This window comes from Oryza glaberrima, chromosome 6, assembly GCF_000147395.1.
Source record: "Oryza glaberrima chromosome 6, OglaRS2, whole genome shotgun sequence".
Classification (NCBI taxonomy): Eukaryota; Viridiplantae; Streptophyta; class Magnoliopsida; order Poales; family Poaceae; genus Oryza; species Oryza glaberrima.
Window position 1 is genome coordinate 4,111,672 of NC_068331.1, and position 13,516 is coordinate 4,125,187.

At 45.4% G+C, this 13,516-nt stretch overlaps 2 protein-coding genes across 2 annotated transcripts; both read right to left on the bottom strand.

Moving 5' to 3' along the window:
• Positions 1-1,555, bottom strand: LOC127777907 (protein POLAR LOCALIZATION DURING ASYMMETRIC DIVISION AND REDISTRIBUTION-like). Its single transcript, XM_052304530.1, has 3 exons — positions 1,138-1,555; positions 604-1,040; positions 1-505 (listed from the first exon to the last, which is right to left on the bottom strand). The coding sequence occupies exons 1-3, from the start codon at positions 1,553-1,555 to the stop codon at positions 71-73; spliced, it is 1,290 nt and encodes a 429-aa protein (XP_052160490.1). The 3' UTR covers positions 1-70.
• Positions 1,556-7,691: 6,136 nt separating this feature from the next.
• On the bottom strand, positions 7,692-13,009 carry LOC127776388 (ubiquitin carboxyl-terminal hydrolase 23). The gene is made up of 11 exons (XM_052302742.1): positions 12,472-13,009; positions 12,070-12,184; positions 11,247-11,357; positions 10,967-11,139; positions 10,541-10,867; positions 10,329-10,454; positions 9,420-10,088; positions 9,210-9,335; positions 8,473-9,091; positions 8,275-8,368; positions 7,692-8,117 (listed from the first exon to the last, which is right to left on the bottom strand). Exons 1-11 carry the CDS (start codon positions 12,763-12,765, stop codon positions 7,949-7,951), a joined length of 2,823 nt encoding a protein of 940 aa, XP_052158702.1. The 5' UTR covers positions 12,766-13,009; the 3' UTR covers positions 7,692-7,948.
• Positions 13,010-13,516: the final 507 nt, after the last annotated feature.

The following is a 13,516-nucleotide window of genomic DNA, read 5'->3' on the forward strand; positions in this document are numbered from 1 at the left end:
GCTAGAGCGCGCGCGCGTGGAGCTGCGCGGCGTGACCAACCGTGCTCCTGCGGCGAGGTGTTGGTGCTACCTACGATCTGGCGAAGCGGCGGGACTCGTCGCGGCGGTGGGTGACGAGCTTGGCGGCGTCGCGCCACCACACGACCTCGCGCTCCTTCTCGTGGAGGCGGCGCTGGGTGGCGTCCAGGGCGGCCTCCAGCTCCACGATCCGCTCCTGCTGCCGCTTCTGCAGCAGCTCGTACAGCCGCCGCTCCAGCGCCCGCGCCGACACGCCGCCGTGCGGCGGGCTCTTGTCCCCGCCGCCGCCGCTGCCGTACTCCTCCTCTTCTTCCTCCTCCCCCTCCTCGTCATACTCTTCGTCCTCCTCGTCGTCGTCGTCTTCCTCGACCACCTCTCCGCCATTGCCACCTTCTGCCACGTCGTCGTCGTCGTCGACGACGCAGCTCCTCGGCGGGCTGTCCGACACGTTGCTCTTCGTCGTCGTCTTCACCTGCAGCAGCGGCAGCTGGTGGTCGCCGGCATATCACACGTGCGCACCATCGTCAGCAAACCGTACGTGCTCGACGCGTGCCATCTCGACATGACGACATGCACGAAACGTACCTCGAGTCCGTGCATGGTGGGAGGAGCGCCACGCTTCTCGCCGTGCGCGGCGGCGACGCCGCCGCACTGCAAGCGGCTCAGCTCCACCTGGAGCTCCGCCTCCATCCGGTGCATCACCACGGCGGCGCGTCCTCCTCCGCCGCCGCCGCCGCCGGAGCAGTTGGACATCGCGTCGTCGGAGACGGCGGCGCGGGCGATGGGATCCTTCACGGCGGTGGTGCTGCGACCATCGGATTCTTGCGAGCTCGAACGGGCGGCGGCGGAGTCCTTGTGCTTGCTCTGCGTCTCCTTCCTGATCTCCGACACGAGCGCCTCCATCTGCGCGCGGAGCTCCACCATCTTGTTCAGCTCCACGGCGCCCTTGGACAAGAGCAACACCAAGCTCGCGCCCAGCCCAAGGTTCATCGACATGATCTCCTCCTCCTGCTTCTTCTTCCCTGCACAAACACAAACCAATCCATCCATCCATCCATCACCAACTCGATCGATTTCAACTTCTCATAATCCAGCGAAGAATTCCCATCCGAATTATACCATTTCTCCCCTCGTCGAGCGTGCAAGAACTCCGCGGCGTGTCGAGCGACAGATCCGGCGCCCTCCCGACGACCTTGACCCTGGCCGGGGCGTCCTGCTCGGAGGCGGTGTCCTTCGCCTCGGCGCCGGCGCCGGCGGCGGAGGTGGAGCTGTACCGCCGCGGCAGCCGCACCCGGCACCCGAACTTCCCGCCGCCGCCGCCGCCGCCGTCGCCGCCTCGCTGCAGGATGCGCGACAGCAGCGAGCGCGGCGACTGGCAGCTCTCGACGCCGCCGCCTGCGCCGGCGGCTCTCGCGAGGTGCGCCCTGATGGACGCCGCCGGCGACGGCGACGACACCGCCGCGAGGCGCGGCGGCGGAGGCAGCGGCAGCGCCTCCATCGCCCCCATCCTACTACCAACCCTCGCTGAGCCCTCCATTGCCGCCCGCGCGGAACACGATCGAAGCTAGCGTCGAACACAGAGCAACTCGAATTCTCGTGATAACTCCGGCGAGAAAATCCACACGTATTTATAGGAGTCCATCGCTAGCACGCCACGGAAACGCGCGGCAAACCTTGCGCCATCGCAGCAAGTTCAAATCTTTTCCAATCTTTTTCTTTTCAAAAAAAGAAAAAAAACAACACACACAAAAGAAGATTAAATGCTTGTGTGCTGCTGCTACTACTAATCGATACGATCTTTTTCTCTCTCTCTCTCTCTTCAAGAAACACAATACAAAGAGACGCTCATAATATACGCACAATTGTAAATGGACACATGTAAATTCTGCTTCTATGAATAACTTCGAAAGATTGGCCATCATATATATCTTAAAATTGATGAATTCATTACGGATGTTTTCCTGTTGACAGTTATATCACCAACTAGAAAAAATACTACCTCCGTCCCAGAATAAGTGCAGTCGTGGGGAACCGTGTCCGACGTTTGACCGTTCGTCTTATTTGAAAAATTTATGAAAAATTTGAAAAAAATTAGTCACACATAAAGTACTATTCATATTTTATCATCTAATAACAATAAAAATATTAATCATAAAAAAATTTTAAATAAGACGAATAGTTAAAAGTTGAACATGAACAGTGCAAAACTACACTTATTTTGAGACGGAGGGAGTATTCATAAATATGATCATCCATATTATAGAATTTGAAGTTTGATGGCTGGTTCTAATGCGATTATTTTGGGTTGCATGAACCGCTAATTTGCGATCGACGGATGGTCCCAGCGGGGGGAGTGATTGGGAGGGTGCAGGGAGGGGGGAATTAACTCCGGGCGCGAGCAACCCATGTTGGGATGAACAGGGGAAGAAGCTGGTACAAAAGCTTCCATTTTTACCTTTTGCGTTTCAAAAAGGGACACTGTCATTCTGTGAAAAATTTCTGCAACTTTTACTGATCGACCACTGTCACCGCCCGCGCGTGGCTGCCTCACCGGCAGAGCAGGGGCTGCACCGGCAGGGAATTTCGAGTGAAGGGCAGTGTGGTGGTAGGTAGGATAGGCGTAGTACACCACACGGCAGTGCAGTGCAGCACTGCGTCGCCGTCGTTTTGTTCTGTTTGGAAAAGAGAGCTGCACTGCTAGGTTGGCAGGATCTTCCTCGGGAGCTGGAGCTAGCTGCCTCGAGCCGTCGGATCAGAGGATCGGACGGTGCCAACCGTGCAAGACATTGCTTGATTGCAAGAGCTAATTAAATCTGAATGCTTTTCTGGATAGCTGATTGCTTGATCCAATGCATTGTTTTGTAGTACTCTTTATGTTCTAAAATACCCCTCCATCCAAAAAGAATAAATCAAACTCAGAGTTTGAATTTGGACACATATTGTCTATATTCAAATCTAGTATTTTGATTTTCTTTAACAGAGTAGTATAATAAATTTTTAGTGGATGTGACACATTCTAGTATTATGAATCTGATTAGTAAGCTTATCTAAATTGTAGTATTATGTTGCGTCATATCCACCTAAAATCTTTTATATTTCAGAATGGATGGAGTAGTGCGTAATTGAGCAGCCTTGATTTTGATGAGGTTAAGCCTGTTGTTTTGTGATCCTTACTATGAGAAGCAAGAATAAATACTACTACTTAACGAATCAAAATTGTGGCGCATTTTGAAATGGAGGAATTGAGCCCAACGCTCTTTTGAATTTGAATGTAACTATCATTGTACAGCTGATCATCCATGTTCAGCTTCTCTTCTACTCAAACTTTGGCGTGATTTTGGAAAGTACGGTTCAGATCCTTATGCCCACGAATATTACATACACGCGAGTGCACTTCCAATGGAGGTCTGAGAGTTGTCGTTGGTCTTTAATTTATCTCTTTAAGTGCGGTGTATATGCGTAACGGTTTGCACACGTATGCGCGTAATTGAAAAAAAAATGGGTTTGGCTTGTTATTCTTTGTAACTAAATAAATACAAACGTTTTCCCTTGGTAATATCATGTAGGAACATTTTTAGCTAGGCACATTTGCAATACAGAAATATTTCCTGTATATAGTTCCAGCAAGATTAATTTGGGCTCTTTTATATGCAATTCAATTACAATAAATTCGTCTGAAATTCCGTGTTAAACGTACAGCTAATCTTCAAAATAATTCAAAATTTTTACTGGAAAGCCATAATATCCTAAAATTAACCTTGCGTTGCAAACTGGGTAAATAATTTGCGCTCAAACCAGGAGACAATAATCAAACACGTACCTTTAGTCCATCACATGTGGCATCACCAAATTAAAGGGCTCTCATTAGTACTAAAACGGCGATTAATTACCATGTGAAAAATTCAAACTGAGCCGATCATCCGTCGATGAATTGAATGGAACCCCATGAACGGCACCAGTACGTACTCCAAGTGTTCAAGTAGCTAGGAGTACGACTAGAGTAGTAGAAATGGTTAATGATGTATTGCATTTGACTCCAAGATTCAAATTGTATACTACCGTTTCAAGCAAGAGTGGTTTATTGTTTGGTCAGAGATTAGAATCTCGCAACAGGCCGTATTAACCAGCCTGTCGTATGTATACGAACACACGATCCTGTAACACTGTTGGTACAAGAGTAGTACTAGCATACGGTGCTGATTAATTTACTTAAACTAAACACATGTGAAAATGTTCGGTTTAATTAGCTACTGTAGTGATAGTACGTACGTGCATAGGTTTAATTTGTAGGTTGTTTAGCGACAAATTAAGGCTAGCTAATAATGTCGATCGGTATTCAACTCTCTTGATGTAGTTTTTTTTTGGTCAGTCTGTTTGAACTAGATAATTGTGTGTATGTCAAAACTGAAGAGGCATGTCGTAGAACGGCAGAAACAACATGGGAAAAACATTCTTAAATTTGTCCTTTATAAGGTGATGATGCCTCATTCTTTGCATGCCGAAATAAATAATAAAAAATTAAAAAAAATAAATTTATAGTTCAATACTGCACATTGTCTCCACTAATTTTATTTGGTTCTTATAAATGCCCAATTAGCTCAAGTTTTTATTTCATAGATAGGATTTTGTAGCAGCGCTGGTGAGACAATGTGCAGTATTGAACTATATTATTAAATTTATTTTTTTAATAACTTGCATGCATGACGAGAGTACGCGACGAGCACGTGCTAGCTCTACACAGACTATGAATCGAAACCAATTTGCCGTAGACGATAAAAATTTTGTTTCAGTTTTGCCGTAGGCGATGGTAAAATTTTGTCTCGGTGCATCCGCATCGTACGCACGGTAGACGGTGTCAGATGTACTAGCACGGCCAGGGCAGCAGCGCCAACGGTAGAATCTCCCATCCTTCCTGCATCATGTGTGATTGTTTCCAAGCTGCTCCACACTATACGTACCTAGCTAGCCAGCATGGCCATTCATGCGTGCACCCACAGTAACATCCCCCAAAACCACGACCCGTACTATTACACGCCCTGTCTCATATAGGAGTAATATATTTATTTTTAACTACGTTTGCTTATCCCGGAATAAGTTTACTATTAATAACTGCATCGATATTTTAAAACATAGAGAGTAAATACATTGAAAATAGATAAAGAGACAAAATATAATTATATTTTGAGTTGAGAAAACCATGGTATTCTAGGTTTTTTAATTGATACATATGGGATAAAAATAAAAAATTGGTGTACTTCCTCCGTCCCAAAAAAAACCAATCTATATTAAGATTGGACATCACCTAGTACAGATTCGTTATTCTAGGTAATGTCAAATATCCACGCAGATTAGTTTTCTCTAACGGAGGAGTATACCCCGGTCCGGTCCGGGCCGGGCACCCGCATCACGCACACGCACCATTCAAATTTCCGAACTCCCCGCGCGCGCGCGCGCCCCCCTGGAGCCTGCAGCTCGATCGATCGATCGATCGCGTAGCAGTCGCGTGTTACACGGCGCCGTACGTTTCGGTTTCCACCACCTCGCCCGACGCCGTCGCCGCGCCCGGCGCACATATGCCGTACACTCGTCCACTCATCATCGCGCCACGGGGCGCCGCGCGCGCGTTGCCGGCCTCAGCCTCAGGATTGGGAAACGAACCCACGGAGATCACGTGGTTCTCGGCCTCTCGGCCCGATCGAAAATCCCCGCGATTTCCCCCCGGGGGTTTCACCGTACGCGCGGCCGCCATCCACGCATCCACCACCACCGTATCAACGGCGCCGCGCGCGGAGATCGCACGTAAAAAAATTTTGTAACCGGACGCGGTGTGCTTGTGGTGGTGGTGGTCATAGGGAACGCGTGAGCGAGGAGGGGGGGAGAGGCATATTTACTGGAGGGGACGCAGGCAAGCACACGCACGGCGACACGGCACGGGTGGGAGGGGGCTTTAATACGGGCCGCCATCCATGTGCCTGCGTGTACGTACATATCTCCATCCACTGCATGGTTTTGCATGCATGCGACTGTATATGTATGTACACACTCACTCTCTCTCTCTCTCTGCTGGGAATTAAATCAATTAAGATCGAGTTCGATATTCTTGTCGTCGATCCTGATATATAAATTAATTATTAAACAATCCCAATCATTCATAGAATGAATAATGATCGTGAACATACATGCATGGTACGGGCATAAACAAATATTTTGAGTGAATCAAATTCTACTGTACACTTTCTCCGTCCAAAAAAAAACTTAATCTAGAAAAGAATGTGATCCCTCCTAGGAGGATAAATCTGGACAAGAATAGGTCACATCTCCTTCTAAGTTGAGTTTTTCTGAGACGGAGAGAGTATATGTCTAAGATTTAAAATATGGTTTTGGGGGGAAAAAAATTCGGTAGCTGTCGGTCGTCGATCTGTTGGCTAGCTACGGCGTACTAGGAGCAACTCATTTGATGAGCTTGAATTAATTCGGCGAGTGTATGTTTCCAATTATTGGGATGTTAATTTATAATTATATGGGTTGAAAATTGACTGTCACTTATTGCAAGCGCCACGATATTCAAATATGTGTATCTAGGATTGGGGTACGTAGGAGTCCGTGCATGAACGTACGCATACTAGTTTGCATTTTGCAAATACACGTGCATGTGGAGAGTGGAGGAGAGACCCTGTTGCATTAATACGTATAGACAAGAAGTTATTGTTAAGTTGCGAGAGATTCAGCGATGGAGGAATCCGGAATCTTTAATTAATTGAAGAGATCAATGCTGCACGGGAAACCTTCACTGGTCGGCAACATCTGGAATTTTCACTACTTCGGTTTCAAAATTGGAGCTCAATCATCTGGAAGAATTATTGCATGTTAATTTAATTGCTTCCTTCTTGGTACATAGTTGAATTTCCAAGTTAATGATACCCCCACACACAGTACCTCGCTTAATGTTATACTACAAATTAAGCATCAAGATCCTGTTTGGAAGAATGAATTATATATATACAACTCTTGTAGGAATTTCAGGGATCAGTTCATTTTACACTAGAATTATGAACAATTTCTAGGTTCTCACATGCAGCAACATTTGGCAAAACATGTCTTGTTCGCTTCAACGCAACAATTTTACACAATTATTTGAGAAAACAGTGCGTAATTCATCCAGGTAAAACAACAACACATAGCTCAATTTCAAGCAAAAACAAGTACGTACGCTTAACACCATTTACTCGGTGTCCTAATACAACAGCAGCTTCGCATGTGCCACGTTGGCCCAAAAATGATTACACGAACAATGACGGCGCCAGATAAGATCACGCAAAAATGTTCACGCTCCAACTCTTAAAACAGGGATTCGCATTATCTTTTCTGGGGACCAAAGGGTGTAGTAGCCATTAGTATCACTATCCGTTAAACGTAATAACTGCCGGGTCGAGGTGTTGCTCCTCTCGTCCAGACAGCGTCCAGGTCGAAACTGACTTGTACTCCAACACGCCATTACACAAGCTATATAGCCTCTTGGCCTTGGCCCAGATAGAAGCCAACATGTTTTAACGGGTAATACGGTTTGCTTCTGTTGCAACAGTTCCCAAGATTAACTTGCATACAACATTGCATTACACTGATACTACTACATTCTACTGCAAGAGTAATTTCATCTCATCTCACCAGGATAATTACAGTACAAGATTATTTGGAACGACAGTAGTATTAACCAACTCGTTCTCGCTACAACAATCCAATACAATTGAATACAGAGGTTCCAGCTGTTTAAATACGACATGGCGAAAACAACAGTTGAATGCATGTCCAGTCCCAGCAGCTGTTTGTCCGGAATGCTAAAGATGTAACACGGCAAAACGAACAACAAATGAATTCTTCAAAAATGGGCGCTACACTGCTACTACAACATGGGCATCGTCAATCGTCATTGTCATCTTCTAACATGGGCATGTTTCTTCCAGGATTTGGGTTGATAGGTCCTCTGTTTCATGTTTCTCTGTGAGATGTAGTTGGCCTCCTCCTGGAAGGGGTTTGGTCCACCGTAGTCTTCCTTTGAATTTCTGATTTTCTTGGTCTTTCCACGGTCATACTCCTCGTCCCTGGAAATAGATGAAAGTGAACAGTAGATTTAGTATAGTTATTCGTTTCCTTCAATGAGATTATTCGCTACTTAAATTTCACCAAAGAATTGTAAAGTATGAAACACCACTGAACAATACTGAGATGTATCATCGACGAATTAAAAGAATGGCTCACCATTCATCTAACACATATCCAATGCTCTTGCTTTCTGAATGTTTTGACTCTCTTGCCTCAGCATTTGACACAGCAACATCATCCCAGCATGGAACTGAAAAGGCCAAAAGGTAAGAATATGGCAGGTACAAAATAGATGGCAAACTAGCATATTTGTAGCGCATGACAAAGTGTAGAGGGCAAAGAGATGGAACTAACCAGTAACTTCAGCCAAGTCCCTTGTCAGAACAGTAAAATGCCGGGGAACTCCCAATTTTGCATGAACATTGTTCCTTGAATGTTCCTGATTTGCAGAAGAGCCTGGACCCAGCTTCGGAAGCTCAGCACTAGCAGCGGTTTCACTAATAACATTTCTCTTATCCATGTTAAGTTCACCACTACCAGTATCGGCTCCAACAACGTCTTGCTTGTTTTGCTTCTGGTTATTATTTTTAGGACTGTCACTATCATAGGCACGTTTCCGCCCTCTGGGAGTACATTGCACAGTTTCAGACGACGTTGTTGTTGATGTTGATGCCTGCTGCTCGCTTGTGTTGTTACCTGAACAAGTGGCATTGGCCATGTCCTCACAAACTACAGACCGTCTTCTAGTTCTATTGCATTTCTTTTTCTTTTGTACCTTTAGTGAACCTAGCATAACTTGTCTGGGCCCAAGCCACATGTTCATGACTGGATATCTCACAAGTTTCTTTGACTTCAAATCCACCCTTTTAGGTGTGTTGCTATTGCACGAATCAGCTGCAGCTACCTTCATGGAAACTTCAGAGCTAGTCTGTTTTCTGGCGTTGACTTGTTCAAGTCCTGATACTATATTGTTCTGCACAAAAGCCACAAACAAAATATACAAATCAGCCTATATGAACCTTATGGGGTCAATCAAAAGTCTACAGGATCATATGGGATAGTAACACATAATAAGGGTAATGGTACCATACCTCGCTTATAGGAAGTTCTTTCACCGTTTTGTCATCTTGCTTGATGGATTTTTGCAAGCCACACACCTTCTCACTGGAAATTGGATCCCTGCTACTAGGTACAACACCATTTGAAACAATAGCATCCTGCAGAGTTGAATGAACAAAATAAGTCACATAGTAAAAATATTACCAAAAAATCAGCAGTGATCACCATAAGAGTAAACATACCTTAGTTGGGAAAGTTTGTGCAGCAAGCCCTGCCCCTGTGTCCTTTCCATGGGAAGCTGGCATAGAAAATGGATTTTGATGCTGGGATGTTTGTTTATTTCGCTCAGACAATATCGCATTGCCATTGCCCAGGGAAGAGGTATCGGTTAAGCCATCAACCTTTGGTTGCAATTCCTGCGACGGAACCATGGCCACTGCTTGGTTCACAATCACATGTGTAAGAGATGCAGATCGATCTGATGAAGATACCTCTCTGTGACCAGTTGAAGTAATTTGCTTAGATTGAGCAGATAAGGTAGCACCATCAATTTGAGGTGCAGAAGCTTTCTGTGTGGAAGCCAGGCCATTGTTTTCAGAGGCTTTAGGAGCTTCAGTTTTGCCATCTTTCTTCAAATAATGCTCTCTTGAAGTCTTGATTGAGTTCCCATTGCTTATGCCGTGCAACCTCTTATCGCCATAAGGAGACGAGGAACCATTCAATTTTGCTTCAATTACGCCGCTCTGGATCATACCACTCAGACCTGAGATCTTTTCAGGTATTGTTCTCTTGGCTGGCATATTAGCAGTGATATTATCCTTGCGTGGAGTTGGATTCCCAACTCTGTCACGTACATAAAATAACATATATGCTTTCTGTCTCAATACATCTGCCTCACGGACTTGGCGTACCTGAAGTTGTCCACAAGGATCAGTACAAGGGAAGCTAAAGTCTGCTGAATTAGTGAGAGGAATAAAGTAGCATCCACCATGCACTAGAGTCACTGTACTCCCTCACATACATATGGCCAAGCGCAAGATTAAAATAAAATAGCCAATTAAGCAGCTAATGGAAGGTTGTGATATGACTATCAACTATCAACTAAAAATGAAACAGTAAAGCTTCACGTAATGGCAAATATCATGCTAGACCTGGTTATCATCAAGGTTGTGCCACATTCCACTGGAAGTTCGAACGAAGCAATAATAATGGCCTGACTGAGTGTTCCAACCAGCATGAACCAAAACACCATAAAGGCTGTATTTAAAATCTGCGCCCTACAAAAACAACAATAATGAATTAAACCTGAAACAGATTTTATCCAAATGGGTAGATCTCGAGAATTAAAAACCAAATTACTCACTTTAGAGTCGCTAATAAATGGCTTCAAGTCTAGCATTGGCTGAAAATCAACTTTTTTGTCAATCTTTTCACGGGGGTTGAAAGGGCTAAAGCGCTTCAGATGAATTGTCAGAACATATGGCGCCTTATCAATTGTAAACTTTTTCTTTGCTACAACCTTTTTCCTGCAGCGTTGGCACTGATATTGCTTTTCTCCCCCATCTAAGAGCTCTTCCGCAGTGAAATTTTGAAGTGCCCTCACCAGAGACGTGGCCTTACCAATATCAAGGCTGAGATCCAAGAAAGGATCAAATTTGTTGGAGCAATGTGAGCACTGTGTGCATTTCACCTGGGGCACATGTACATAGCCAAGCAGTGATGACTATGAAATTGGGACTTCCCATGAAATTGCCAGCTCCAGTCTTACTGAACAATGTACAGATCATACCTGACTTCTTAGGCGGCCACCAAATATTTTGTGAACTAAGCTCTTCTCATATGCACTAGGAGACTCACTTGGTACTCCAGAAGGTAGACAACATTTATGCATGGATTCAAGTAAATTAACCATTAACTCATGTGCATCCTCCTGCCTTGAATTGCGGAAACTACGGGAGATGCCTATTTTGTAGTCAAAGATTCCAATTCCATTTTTTTAAAAAAACTAGAAGTCCAAAATTTAAATCAATAATAGGTGCTCAGTTAAGCTAAAGAACATTGAAGGATACAGCGCAAGTTCTTGACAATCTGTGATGGCGTCACTATTTTTCCAGTTGACTGTAGAGCAGTCTTAACGTGGTTTTGAAGAGCACATAGTGCACAAAATCCAGCAGTACGACCTTAAGAAAGGGGAAAAGAATTAGCAATAGAAATATCTTGTCGCAAAATTAAGTGTTTCTCTATGCTTACTTGAACATGACAGACCATAGAAAACATGCTTGCAGTTCATACAGAACATGTTACATAGTGCAGAAATATTGGTGCAACACCAATCTAGAAAAGGCATGATCAGTTCATACTCGATACCTCAAATATTGTTCTACGGAAGACCAACGTAACTACTCTTTATAAGCAGGATTCTCCCCTTCTTATCATTCTTATCCTTTTTCAGCCTCTTTGTTCAAGTGTTTTATTATTGCATGCACAACTAATGGGTCTAAACTTTGAAATAGAATTACCAACTTTTTCACGAATTTCTTAATGGGCAATACCTGTTTATGGGTTAAACAACATTCAACCTGAGTAAGTGTTGAAATTTTCCAGTAATGTAAAAGGAATAACCTTGAGCCTCTTGCAATGTAGGTATCATTATCTAGGGCAGTTATACAGCAATTACAGAATTACTAGCCTAGGCTATCAGCATACATTAAGCATGCAGCCATATAACTTGATTTCAAGGTCCAGGCTCAACTTATCGTATGACATAAAGAACATTCACTTCAGTTCAGTTACTACTAGGTGTGGAATTTACATGTTCAAAAGTAACATCATAACATTGGCATCTCATGCAACATGCCAGATCATCCGGTTGAAAACTGTAACAATACTTACATGAAGACTTGTGCTTCCCGCTCTGCAAATAGGCCGCGAATGGTTCTGTGTACGTCAAGCATTGCAGCACCGAGTTCAGGTAGCAAGTGTTCCCAAGATTTTGCAGGCCAGCACCCTACATCACATCAAAGCACTCCAACTTAAGAACCCGGGAAGAAAAATTACAAAATAATAAAACGCCCACCATACTAAAACCCCGATAAATGCCAGAACCGTTAACTAGATACTACACTAGCTACGATCCAAAAAAAAAGCAGCTACTAATCCATATTTTATAAACTAATACAAATCGACAGATTCCGTGGTAAAAACACCACGCATTGCAGCTCCACCCCCAAAACCCCTAACAAAATCGCGGCCTCTAAGATACACCAACAGAATTACACAGCTTCGTGCACTCACAATTCTCCCGAGGTAGATCCTGGCGACGCTGAGCTCCGGATCCAGCCCACCGCCGACCACCTCCCCCTTCTCCGCCCTCCTCGCCTCCCCCTCGCCCCCCGCCGCCACCCCCATCCCCTGCGCCGCCCCCGCCGCCGCCCTGTCACCCGCGTCGGGGTTCAGCGTCTCCATCCGGAACCCGCCTCCCCCGACCGCCACCACCGAGTGCGACCTCCTCGCGAGGTGGAACTCGATCCTCCTGTGCAGCACCCCCTCCGCCGCCGCCGCCGCCGCCGCCACCTCAACCTCCGCCATTCCTAGGGTTTCAAGCCCCAACACAGAAGCGGAAACCAAACTACACCTCAGGACAGACAGGGACACGATGATGGATGGGTATCGGACGAATCAACACTCCACTCTGAATTTTTCTGCGATTTTTCCGGGATTAAACTCGCGCGGATTCGATCGATACGGGTGTGGGTAATTGGTGCGGCGCGCTGTTTTTTTTTTCTTTTTTTTTTTTTTGGTTCGCTCGGCCGCCGTTCGAGCTGCGGGCCGGAAGAGAGGGGGAGGAGGGGGTGGGATGGGGGAGCTATAAACCCTATACCCCTAGCGAGTGGACGGCTAGGATTGGACGGGAGGGAGGGGCGGGGCGATCTGGGACGTTGGATTTTTTTGTGGAGCACGTGCTTTGATTGCGCTCTGGCTGGTGGGGCCGGGGCGGGAAGAACGCGGAGTGGCTGTGGCTGTGAGCCATGTGAGAGTGGTGTGGCTGCGGGTTCAGTCAAATCGTGTGTGGCCTACATGGCTACATCAACCTTTACCCATGAGTGCTCCATTGCTCGTATTTCCTTTTTTTTTTTTTTACTGTTTTTAAAATCATGCACCCTCCGTTAAAAAAAACATTTATTACACATTTTCTATTACAATGAATCTTGTATTAGAAAATATCTCATCCAATATTTAGATTGGTTTTTTTTAAGGGAGTTTTCGTCTTCATTCTGGTGCTTCTCATCCAATGTAGAAGCTCATGTGCTCTTCGTGTGTAGGTAATGGCTAAAGGATC

Coding starts and splice junctions, on each gene's coding strand:
- LOC127776388 (XM_052302742.1), bottom strand. CDS start 12,765: ATGGCGGAGGTTGAGGTGGCGGCGGCGGCGGCGGCGGCGGAGGGGGTG. Junction 10,455..10,540: donor CATTTATTAGCGACTCTAAA/GTGAGTAATTTG, acceptor TTGTTTTTGTAG/GGCGCAGATTTTAAATACAG. Junction 8,369..8,472: donor GGACTTGGCTGAAGTTACTG/GTTAGTTCCATC, acceptor TGGCCTTTTCAG/TTCCATGCTGGGATGATGTT.
- LOC127777907 (XM_052304530.1), bottom strand. CDS start 1,555: ATGGAGGGCTCAGCGAGGGTTGGTAGTAGGATGGGGGCGATGGAGGCG. Junction 1,041..1,137: donor GCTCGACGAGGGGAGAAATG/GTATAATTCGGA, acceptor GTGTTTGTGCAG/GGAAGAAGAAGCAGGAGGAG. Junction 506..603: donor CCACCATGCACGGACTCGAG/GTACGTTTCGTG, acceptor GGCGACCACCAG/CTGCCGCTGCTGCAGGTGAA.